Here is an 11704-nt window from a genome sequence, read left to right on the forward strand (position 1 = left end):
ATAATACTATCTATTGATAGCCGTAATTATTGTGACACAGGAATAGTAGAATGTGGACATAAATAATGTATGTTTTTTTTTTTCAAACAAATATATCATTAAAATTATAGATAATTGGTAATAAGTGATAATGTAATACAACTTTTACACGGATTATCTAAAAATCCATAATTAAAAATTAAAATCTTAATCAACTTAATCTGTGTAATTATAACTAAAATTTTTTAAAAGTATATAGTTGCATTGTACCTTTTCAATTTTTTAAAAAATTAGTTTGTTCTTTATATCGTATGTTTTTTTTAACGAAAGTATTAATCATATGATATAATTAAATTAGTTATTTTAATTAATAATTAACTGGATGAGAACAATTAATAATTAAGATTCTCATTATCATGAAATTAATTTTTTTTTCTAATATATTTTTGTTGTCATTCATTCTACTTATAAATTAATTAAAACGATAAGTGAAATGAAGATATAATTTTATAGAGCAGTTTGTCAATAATTCATGGTGTCTACAAATAAAATGATTCAATGCTTTATAGCATTGTCTAAGGAGTCAATTCATCAATGAATAATAATATATATGTATATACAGATACACACATACGTACATATAACACATGATTATATAATATATAATACTATATATTATATATAAAATACGATGTTACAAGCTTTTATAACTTTATTCTTGTTTGAATACATTTTCAATATTATTACACATATCTTCATCACAATCTTTTTCTATTTTAATATCATTCATTGTTTTACATTCTTCAGATTTTTTTGGAGGAAATGTAATTGGTTGAGCTCTTTTACGTTCTGGCAATACTTGAAGGAATGCTTCTTGCCATGTTTTACCTTCCGTTATTCTAAGAAGGATTTCAAATACTGAAAAAATATATATCTATTAAAGTATATTTACTATGATTATTATTATGTGTATACATATATAATACTTTTTATTTCTTTTTTTTTTTTTTTTTACCATGATCAATGGTTAAAACTTTTCTAGCTTTCATTAGAAGAAATTTATCTAATGGTAAACGACCATGTTTTATTCCATTTTCCATTGCCAACTTATGGCAAAGACCCTAATAATAAAAATAATAATAATAATAAATTGATTTATAAAAAATTGATATTGAAAAATTTTATAACTTACTTTATGACAATTATGATCAACCAAGCCACCTATAACATATATACAACTATGATCTAGTCGATCTATCACATTTTCTGATTCACTTGTGAGATATACAATTTTATCTTTTGGATAAATACTCGTATATGAATCAAGTTCAAATTTTACCTGTAATCTATAAATATTTAAGTGTATTTGGAATAAACATATGGAATAGAACAAGTAGTAATATAACATACATCCCAATGTTCATATCCATTGTGTTTCTCCATTTCCTTTTTAGATTTGCCATTAAAACTTGTTAAAGAAAATTGTAAAGGTGCAATTGCTCTTCTGTTTAATGTATAACATCTTAATATCTGTTTAATCAATTTTGCGATATCTTTGTCTATCATTAAATCATCAAATGATAAATCAATAGTAACAGTAAGCTTACAACTACTCTCTGCCATAGTACTTCTTTTTAAAGCTTTTCTAGATGGGCCAAGATCTATATTATTTGCACGAGCAAATGCTCGCTTTTCTCTAGCCTTAGCTCGTTCTAGCCGTCTAAGAAATGAAATATTAAAAAGCTTTAACTATATACAGAAATAAATATTTCATAGCGCAATTAATTTTATATTTTTAAAATTATTGGCACAATTTTCTCTCTATAATTTTATCAATTTTTAATAATACAGAATTGAACACCTTTTTTCATTTTTTCGTTCCAACCATTTTTCCGTTTTCTTTGCCCTTTTTAATTGTCGTTTGCTCAAATTCTTTTCTAAATGGGAAACTTTGTTATTATCAATCCTGTTTTCCACATAATCCATGGCTTCTCCATCTAATCTATTAATATTTTCAATATTTTCCATCTTTTATCTTTATCTTTTAAATTAATTCTGAACCTAAATAAATATTCATTTAAATACAATCATGTCGTATCAAAGATTTAACTAATAAAAATCAACGATATAAAAGCTAACTACTGTGTGTCAAAAACTAGCATGAATTTTTAATGTGATACACAATGTGATAAATGAAGGCGACATCTTACGGATTGCATGTTCATTCTTAGCTGATCAATACATCGATCACGAAAATTATTCAATTAATATTATAATTAATTTTAAGTTATGAATTATTCTTAATATAAGCATTATAATATATAACAAAAATAAAAAATATTTGAATACATATTTTGTTTAAATAGGAAATAATTAATTCTATGTTTTTATAATATTTTTTTTTGTTAAAACAGTCTCCTAATTAATCGATTCTAATTTCATGTTTGTTTTTTTTTTTCAGTCATCTATTTTCTTTGTAATAGAAACAAAATTTATTATCGTGAAAAGATTTTGTAAAATCTCATAAAAAATTGTATAAAAAATATTATATTAATTTTGATCTTGCTGTGCGTGTATTTCAATTGCATTTAATAAAGTAGCTGTAATATCTATATCTTCTCGCACTTTTTTCATATTTTTGTCAACTTCACGTGCAACCCTTTGTATTTCTTGCATACTCTAAAACAAAAAATATAATATTCTAAAATTACGTTAATGTCAAATAAAATGAGACTGTCAAAATTTTTTTTTTGTTTGTTTTGTAGTTAGGAGAATAACCATTTTTAGATTATGATAAAGCACTTTTTTATCTACAGGTTTTCTTGCTGATTTGTAAAACGATGACGACGATTGTGAAGAACTCATTATACACAATACAAAATAACAAAACTATATATTAATATATTACTTTTTGAACCGAATATCAAAGACAAAACATTTTTATACCTATATTAAAAAAATCATAAGACTTCCATCTTATGTATAAAATTTCCATAAAGAAAGCTCACGCCATCTATTGTTAAATTAACTTTAAATCTTAACCTATTTTAATGATTTCAAACTTAAAGCGCGTTTCTTGAAACTACGAATGACGTTCGTTTTTTGATTATACAGAAATACGATTGGAGGATTGAAATAATATTTGCTATTCCTTTTCTATTCCTTTAAATACTTTTTCAATTTGATATTTCTTTTGCCTGGATTAGAAAATCATATAAAATGCAAGAAATACTAATGATATGATATGGTCGTTTAACGAACACATTTATACTTGTATTATACACTATATTTTGTGTGTGTGTTGTGTGTGTGGGAGAGAGAGAGAACGAGAGAGAGAGAGAGAGAGAGAGAGGAGAAAGAAAGAGAGAGAAAGAGAGAGAGAGAATATAAAAAATACTAAGCTCAGTCTGCTATATCTTTCTGTCAAACTACAATGTTCATCGGTGTAACGTATCCGTGTATAATTAATAAGACGAGTCGATGAAAGTAATTACAACTATCTAAAATGAATAATTGAAATGTCATTTTGCGAATTTTTGCGGAAGATGTGTCATGTGTAAGTAAACAATTTATCTTTTATATTTGTAAATATTTTCTATTATTGATATGAATTCAAATTATTCATAATAATATTTAATACATTCTGAAGAGTATTTAATAAATTTTCGTCAAAGTATTTACATGTGATCTTTTAAATATCTATATTCAATACTTTTGATAATCAATAATAATAATATATTCTTCAAAATAAACGTTCATTCATTCATGCAGATAGATAGTAATGTTATATTTCGTAAAGTATATCCTTTTTTTTTTACTCATTTATATTCTTTCTTATGAAAATAATATTGTTGATTAAACATATATGATGAAAATATTTTTTTATTTGTTGTATTAATGAATTGAAGGAATTGAAATTCATATAAATATTAATAAAATACAACTATGAACATATAATTATGATACGTTTCTAATACTATATTTTTGTATTGTTTTTGTGTTACAGGGGCCCATGAAATGAAAATACATTATTTTAATTAGTCAAAATAATGTTTTAAGAATGCCATCTGAAATAAAAAATATTGATGCTCTAAATGCACAAGATGAGGAAAGGGAAAGGCCTGTGGAAGACTTGGCGACAACTATAAAAACAAATTCACACAATACCTTATCAAATGTAGACAACAACAAGGAGACTTTAACATCAAATGATAGAACTGAAATAATAGAAGTTGCAGGTAACTCTTCTATATCATTTGATAATCAAATATTACCGGAGAATGGTTCGCAACAAGCAGAGATTGCATCAATGCAAGATAAAATAACAAATAATGATATTTTTACAACATCAATTTCAAATAAGAAAGAAACCCTACAAACAAATGTATCATATGCATTAGTTTCAAAAGAAAACTATGATGACAAAAACGAACTTTCCAAAGACATTACAGTCAATGATAATGCTTCATACAAGGAACTCGCACAATCTTCAAATCAAATACCTGCATTGCTATCGCATAAAAATTTAATTAGGAAAAAGATTTTTTTTGCTACTACAGATAATGAATATGAAAAATTACAAATTGATCTTGAATCTACATTTCATGATAGAAACTTAATTCAAGAAAAATGTGTTAATTGGAATCCAAGAATACAACAATCTGAAGCTAATAATGAAAGTATATCCATTAGTTCTCATTCCAAAGCAACAAAAGATAATTGTAATGATATGAATATGGATAAATCAATACCATTTTCTCAAGAGTTATCTGATATACATTCAACATTTGATAATGGCTCAGCAAATGTCAGCAATACTATGAATTTAATGAAGCTATTAAAACTGCCTGATGATAGTGATAATGATTCTTTATTAGATAGTGCCAGTGGTTTTACTACAGAGAATTCATTTGTGCCAAAAAGGTTGTCAAGTCCATTACCTACACAAATAGACTCACTTGATTCCCATTATAATTTAATCACTGCTATGAAGCCATTAAACATATCGGATACTAATAATAAAGAATTGGTTGATGATATAAATGATACTGATGTTTTATGTTTACATAGAATGAATGGAACACCAGAATTACAAGATAGTTTTACAAATTTGCCACATTGCAGTAATTTTATGATTACCAAGGATACTTTGCAATTGGAAGATTTTAATCATAAAAGCTCTTTAGAAAAAGAGAAGTGTGATGTAAATGATTTGAATAAAGTTGATTCATTATCTGCAAAAACGTCTAAAAATGATATGACAGTTGAAAATATGTTAACAGATTTGTCTCATAATAATATCATAAAGGGAAAGAAATTATTTAAAATGTCAATTTTAAGAAATGTAGATGAAGCTGCGGCAATTCAGCAAACAGAATTAGAAGAAAATGCTATAGCACTTTTAGAGCCATCAGTTTCCAGACAAGAAACTTTATTAGAGGAAGCTCAGAGTATAGAGTTGGATCCTCGTTCTTCAAATAGTAGTGATGGAAGTAATTCTGATACAGAGTCTCAACAAGCAATTTCAACTCATAACAGATCTGCAATGGTATGCTTAAAAAAGAATACAAATTTTTGTATTAAAAAAAAAAATGATATTCTTAAATATTAAATTTTACATATAAAAGATTTTATATAAATGGCATGTTATAAGTTTGTTATTATTATTGCCTTTTTTGCAATTATGATATTTAATGTTGAAATTTTTATTCTACCTATGAAATATATAAAATTCTAATGTATGTTTTTTTATGGAAAAAAAAAAAAAAAAAAAAAAAAAAAAAAAAAAAAAAAAAAAAAAAAAAAAAAGTTTGATTTGCTATTTACATAGTTAAACTAGAAGCATGTGTGTTCTATTTTAGAAATTAACAGAAACTAATGATGTAATAACTAAAGAAGGGGTAGAATATTATCAGCTATGGCGTAGCACTGCCGGACTTTCACCTCCTGAGTCTTTATATGAAACGCTGTATCCAAATCCCCCACCCCTCCCTCCAAGAACAGTGAACAAATTCTTGCACAAAAGGAATGCATTGCTACCAGAATTACCAAAAAGGCATCTTTCAAAATACCCTGCGCCTTTGCACCCTTCAGACTGTTTTGGATTTGAGATTGTAGATGTTGATGAAGCATCTAATTTAAAGGTAAACCTTAATTTTATATAAACTTTTTATATCACATACATTTCTTATACACTTTTTGGAATTTAAATTTTTTTATAGATTTTATTTGTTTGTTATTACAACTGAGTATTTTGTTAATATCGTCTCTCTTCATAACAACAAAATTATTAATGCATATGTTTATACAATTACTGTTTCTAATGATTATTAAATATTTTTCTTTAGTAAGTAATATTACACAATTTAATTCATTATAATAAAATCACTTATATGCATTTTATATTTTGAAGATTATAGATATTGATTATAATACATTTTATAATCTAATTTTATAAAATGATTCTTTCTAGACAAGGACGGCAGTAACAACAAGTATAGCATTATTAAGTTCACCAAGAGCTCATAGATCATTGACAAGGCCAGAAACAGGAGGATTATCTAATTCAGCAGAGTGTCCTCCAACACCAACGCACCGTCCAAAGCCTTTACGACCATTACCTATGTGTCAAACATCGAATATATCATTATCTTCAGAAGAACCATTACCACCTTGTAAGAAAATTAGAATATAATATTAATCGAAATATATTTCATGTATTTTCTAAGAACTATAATATTAATTACATATACAATTGTCTAACTCAATATGTTCTTATTTAAGCATGGGAAGCACGAATAGATAGTCATGGTAGAGTATTCTATATAGATCATATTAATCACACTACAACATGGCAAAGACCTACATTAGCTACTCGAAATACGGGTTGTGATCTTCGAAGACAACAACTAGATAGACGCTATCAGAGTGTTAGACGTACAATTTCTCGGCCTGATAATATTGATCGTGAGCCCTGTAATGCCAGTACGAATGGAAATCATAGTGAAAATAATGAAAGACAGAATGACAGATCTACTGAAAGAACTGATTCAGAGACTTTTGATATTACAACAATACCACCGGTGCTATTTTTAACAAGACCTGATTTTTTCAATGTCCTTCACACTAATGTTGAAGCTATGGAATTATACAACCATAATCCAAGTTTAAAGCATATGATTAGTAGAATTAGAAGAGATTCCACAATTTTTCCAAGATATGAACATAACAGGGATTTGGTTACTTTAATTAACTTCTTTGCTGATTCAACAAAAGAGCTCCCAAGAGGGTATGAATCAAAACTCGACCGAACGGGCAAAGTATGTTAAGTATATATATATTTTCATTCTTATTTTGATCAATTACTAACGTATAACTAAACATTATTTTATGATATAATTTTACAGCAAAAACACAATAACTGATTTTTCCTAAAAATTTGTCAGATACAACATAGATAACATTCATAATATCTAAATAAAGAAATAATTTAATTTCAGAGATTTTTCATTTGTCATGCAAGGAAGGCTACATCGTTTATCGATCCGAGATTGCCGACTGAAGCTGCACATCCACGAACGTTACTGGATGAAGCACCTACACCACCACCCAGACCACAACAGTCTGCTATTACAACAACACCAGATATACCTGTAGCTTACAATGACAAAGTCGTGGCCTTCTTAAGACAACCAAATATAATAGATATTCTAAAAGAAAGACATTCAGCATTAGGACAAAATATAGCATTACGTGAGAAAGTTAATACTATTAGAGTAGAAGGTACCACAGCCTTACAAAGACTGGGACATGATGTACCTTTAGCATTATTGTTAAGGTATTGAAAAATAATATTTCGAATTTGCATTTATTATTTTGTATTTTCTATATTGTTACGAGTATTATTTTTAGTTTGTTCGAGCAAGAAATTATGTCATATGTACCTGGAAATGTAGGTAGATCTCCAATTGGTAGTCCGCATGCATCACCAGGTTTAACAAGAGCTTCAGCCAGAGCTCCAGCTCCGTATAGAAGAGATTTTGAAGCTAAACTTAGGACATTTTATAGAAAATTAGAAAGTAAAGGATATGGTCAAGGACCAGGAAAACTTAAGTAAATCATTTATAATAATATTAATATAAAAATGATGATAGAGAGGAATGTTTTCATGATAAAAATCATTAAAAAAATAAATTAAGATAAAATAATTATAAAAATGATCTATATTAATTAATTTCTTTCTTTCATTTAGGTTACATATTAGAAGAGAGCATTTACTGGAAGATGCTTTTACACGTATAATGGCTGCTACTAAGAAAGATTTGCAAAAAGGCAAATTAGTAGTTATTTTTGATCATGAAGAAGGTTTGGATTATGGTGGTCCATCCCGTGAATTTTTCTTTCATCTGTCACGTGAACTTTTTAATCCTTATTATGGATTATTCGAATATTCTGCGAATGATACATATACAGTTCAAGTATCTCCTATGTCAGCATTTGTTGATAACTATCACGATTGGTTCAGATTTTCAGGTAGAGTTTTAGGTTTGGCATTAGTTCATCAATATTTATTGGATGCGTTTTTTACAAGGCCGTTTTACAAAGCACTTTTAAGAATACCAGCTAGCTTAAGCGATTTAGAAAGTTTGGACCAAGAGTTCCATCAAAGTTTAATGTGGATTAAAGAAAGGGATATAAGTATAGAACCGTTGGAATTAACTTTTTCTGTTACGGAAGAACTTTTGGGTCGCGTAACAGAACGTGAGTTAAAGCCAGGTGGACGAAATATTGCTGTTACAGAAAAAAATAAAAAGGAATATCTTGAACGGGTTGTACGTTGGCGATTAGAACGTGGTGTCGCAGAACAGATAGAATCACTTGTTCGTGGCTTTTACGAAGTGGTAGATCCTCGATTGGTATCAGTATTTGATGCACGTGAATTGGAATTGGTAATAGCAGGTGCAGCAGAGATTGATCTTAATGATTGGAGAATGCACACGGAATACAGAAGCGGATATCATGATGCACATCCTGTGGTAGAATGGTTCTGGAGTAGTATAAGCCGATTCTCGAATGAGCAACGGCTTCGATTATTACAATTCGTAACTGGTACTTCAAGCATTCCATATGAAGGATTTGCAGCCTTGCGTGGATCTACTGGACCAAGAAAATTTTGTATTGAAAAATGGGGAAGACCAAACAGTTTACCAAGGTAGTTTTATTTCAGTATAAATCCATTCATTTTAATATAAAAAATTAAGGACCATTTTTATGGTTCATCATGAATTTTTGAATCAACAAAATTTTCTTTTATATAACGATAAATTTAATTTAATAGTTAAAATATATCGCTTCTTTTTTTTTTTTGCAGAGCTCATACTTGCTTCAATCGTTTGGATCTTCCGCCATATCCTACACCGGAAATTTTATATGAAAAATTATTATTAGCGGTGGAGGAAACCAATACCTTTGGAATCGAATAAGGCAATGTGATGTAGTTAAATTTAACAAATTATAAACAATAGTCTAATATATTGAATCTTATAGCATAATGAAAAAATTGAAAGAACTTTTTCAATCGCAGGTAACAGCTTCGCTCGAAAACACGTTTCAATATATTCCAAATTTTATAAGTGACTTTTTTTTTTAAGCTATCAAAGATGTATCAATATGTACATAAGTAGAGGTATAATGTTGTCCTTCTGTAGCGATTATTATTAATAGCGCGTAATGGAAATGTTCTCTCTATTCGTCCAAGTTTTTTCTTTTTCTTCTTCTTTTTTTTTTTTTTTTTCTTTTTTCTTTTTTCATGTGTCATATTCTTTCTAATGTATTTTCTGATTGAGAATATCTATACATTGTATATTTCTTGGCAGCTTATGTTTTTAAGCTATTTAAATGCACCGTAATATTACGTATTCGTGGCCGTGCGTGTGAAGTCATGAATGTTTTGCGTTTTAAAATAGTATCTTTAATACATATGAATATAATGATTAAACTCAATGCTCAAAAATTGGAAAGTATTCCCACCAAGTGCTATTATCGCTTTTTACTATATCGTATCTTTCATTTGATAATATTTCTGATAGATTAATATAAAGATTCAAATAACGTGAAATTATATATTTTTCTTTTTTCTTACATTGAAGACATAGTTACAGTTCTAATGTTATAAATGCTTTCCAAAGTTTATTAAAATATTACAGTTATAATAAAGTATATAAATCATAAGCCAATTTATAAATGGTTCACAAAATTATGCTTGATAAAAATCCTAATAAACATTTTTATCGTTTTGATTTTCCTAGCATTTAAGTATATTGAATTTTCTAGTCTGTACTTCATATATCCGAAATTGCAATTTTGTGTCCTATATTTTGCAACATTCCAGATTTATCGGCTTAATTGTAGTATAAATAGAACGGAACGATATAATATTAAAAAAAAAAAAAAAAAGAAAAAAAAAAAAAGATAAGTATGATAAATTAGTATTTACACATTGTTTGTAGAATAATTTAATATGTAACTAGATTAAGAATATCTTTATTTAGAAAATATGTATTGATTCAGCTATAGTTGATATAATTATCTATTTGCATAATGACTAACAAAATTCAAAACACGTTTAAATGTAATATTTGATGATCATTTTAAGTAGAATTATTTCTAATGAACATTATTTAATTTTAGTAATTAAATAATTTATACGCAATATAATACAATTAATATTGTTGTTTGTATTGTCATATGAAATTATACAAAATTTGGGATATGTTTTAATTTTTCATCTTATCTGTATCTTGTTGCATGACTAGCAGATATTTCTAACATATTGTAGAAAAAACAAATATTTAAATATTTCTAATATAAATTATTTATTTGATAGAAATACTATCAAACTATAATTGATGAGTATTAAAACTGTGTTAAATATTTCATAGAATTACTCATTTGCATTGTTCAGGAAGATGTTAATGATACAACTCTTTCCTTGTTTGTAAGAAAATAGTTGTATATTTAGCCTGAATTATTAACTTTGTAGATTTTCAGAACTAGTCATGTGTAGTATGTAGATGAAATTTATAAAATTACGCACATTGTATTTACATAATATGTATAGAATTAGTAATAGATATTCATAATATATCAAATTATTGACTTTCTTCTCAAGTAGCAGAAAATAAACTGTACTTGCGCGCTATATATCATGTTATTAAACTATATTATTAGTTTACATTTTCATTCTCAAAATAATATAATTATATTGTAAAATACATAAATATATACACTGTAAAACTTATGCCTGTGATTTGATTGATTGATTGATTGATTCTAAACATATACAAATTTTTGAATAAATTTGATATCATGTTGAAAAATTATAATATTTAAACTTGTTATCAATCCATATTTTTACAAAATTATTCTAATCATACAACTTATCCATATAAAATATTGTGTTAATATTATATTTTCATTTTATATTCATATTTCTTTTTTCTATGAATAGTTGTTATTTTTCTATATTTTAAAGTGTTCTTTAATTTTTTAAATGGAACTCTGTTTATATACTTATGCTTTCGTTTTCTCGTAATAGAAGGTGTAGATAATATTGAAAAGAATATAACCCTATTAAATATTATGATTTTATTTCAATTTTATTATTCAACTTCAGATTTATTGTTTGGTATAAAATTTGACTAATCTTAGAAATACAATTAATAGA

General features: G+C 26.7%; 2 protein-coding genes across 13 annotated transcripts; one reads left to right on the plus strand and one right to left on the minus strand.

The window, feature by feature from the left end:
* Positions 1-673: 673 nt before the first annotated feature.
* On the minus strand, positions 674-2946 carry LOC124426646 (tRNA methyltransferase 10 homolog A). Of its 12 annotated transcripts, none has more exons than XM_046968583.1 (7): positions 2758-2946; positions 1841-2658; positions 1390-1699; positions 1319-1325; positions 1172-1200; positions 995-1100; positions 674-897 (listed from the first exon to the last, which is right to left on the minus strand). In XM_046968583.1, exons 2-7 carry the CDS (start codon positions 2005-2007, stop codon positions 692-694), a joined length of 825 nt encoding a protein of 274 aa, XP_046824539.1. In that variant the 5' UTR covers positions 2008-2658; positions 2758-2946; the 3' UTR covers positions 674-691. The 12 variants fall into 12 exon arrangements, with proteins under 12 accessions (XP_046824539.1, XP_046824529.1, XP_046824533.1 ...); XM_046968573.1 differs by lacking the exon at positions 1319-1325 and having other exon boundaries at positions 1172-1318; positions 1841-2040; positions 2605-2658; positions 2758-2945; XM_046968577.1 differs by lacking the exon at positions 1319-1325 and having other exon boundaries at positions 1172-1318; positions 1841-2040; positions 2605-2680; positions 2758-2945.
* Positions 2947-3297: 351 nt separating this feature from the next.
* Positions 3298-10448, plus strand: LOC124426793 (E3 ubiquitin-protein ligase HECW2). Its single transcript, XM_046968911.1, has 9 exons — positions 3298-3535; positions 3986-5527; positions 5841-6122; positions 6452-6653; positions 6763-7298; positions 7479-7816; positions 7891-8091; positions 8231-9190; positions 9350-10448. Exons 2-9 carry the CDS (start codon positions 4040-4042, stop codon positions 9459-9461), a joined length of 4119 nt encoding a protein of 1372 aa, XP_046824867.1. The 5' UTR covers positions 3298-3535; positions 3986-4039; the 3' UTR covers positions 9462-10448.
* Positions 10449-11704: the final 1256 nt, after the last annotated feature.

The sequence above is a fragment of the Vespa crabro genome, chromosome 9, assembly GCF_910589235.1.
Source record: "Vespa crabro chromosome 9, iyVesCrab1.2, whole genome shotgun sequence".
In the NCBI taxonomy this organism is placed as follows: domain Eukaryota; kingdom Metazoa; phylum Arthropoda; class Insecta; order Hymenoptera; family Vespidae; genus Vespa; species Vespa crabro.

What these genes read in the sequence shown, in the direction of transcription:
- LOC124426646 (XM_046968576.1), bottom strand. Translation starts at nt 2,007, where the DNA reads ATGGAAAATATTGAAAATATTAATAGATTAGATGGAGAAGCCATGGAT. An exon ending in GAACGAAAAAATGAAAAAAG is followed by an intron (nt 1,700 to 1,840) that starts GTGTTCAATTCT and finishes TTCATTTCTTAG; the next exon opens with ACGGCTAGAACGAGCTAAGG. An exon ending in ATGGATATGAACATTGGGAT is followed by an intron (nt 1,319 to 1,389) that starts GTATGTTATATT and finishes TATAGATTACAG; the next exon opens with GTAAAATTTGAACTTGATTC.
- LOC124426793 (XM_046968911.1), top strand. Translation starts at nt 4,040, where the DNA reads ATGCCATCTGAAATAAAAAATATTGATGCTCTAAATGCACAAGATGAG. An exon ending in AGAAGAACCATTACCACCTT is followed by an intron (nt 6,654 to 6,762) that starts GTAAGAAAATTA and finishes TTCTTATTTAAG; the next exon opens with CATGGGAAGCACGAATAGAT. An exon ending in CCTTTAGCATTATTGTTAAG is followed by an intron (nt 7,817 to 7,890) that starts GTATTGAAAAAT and finishes TATTATTTTTAG; the next exon opens with TTTGTTCGAGCAAGAAATTA.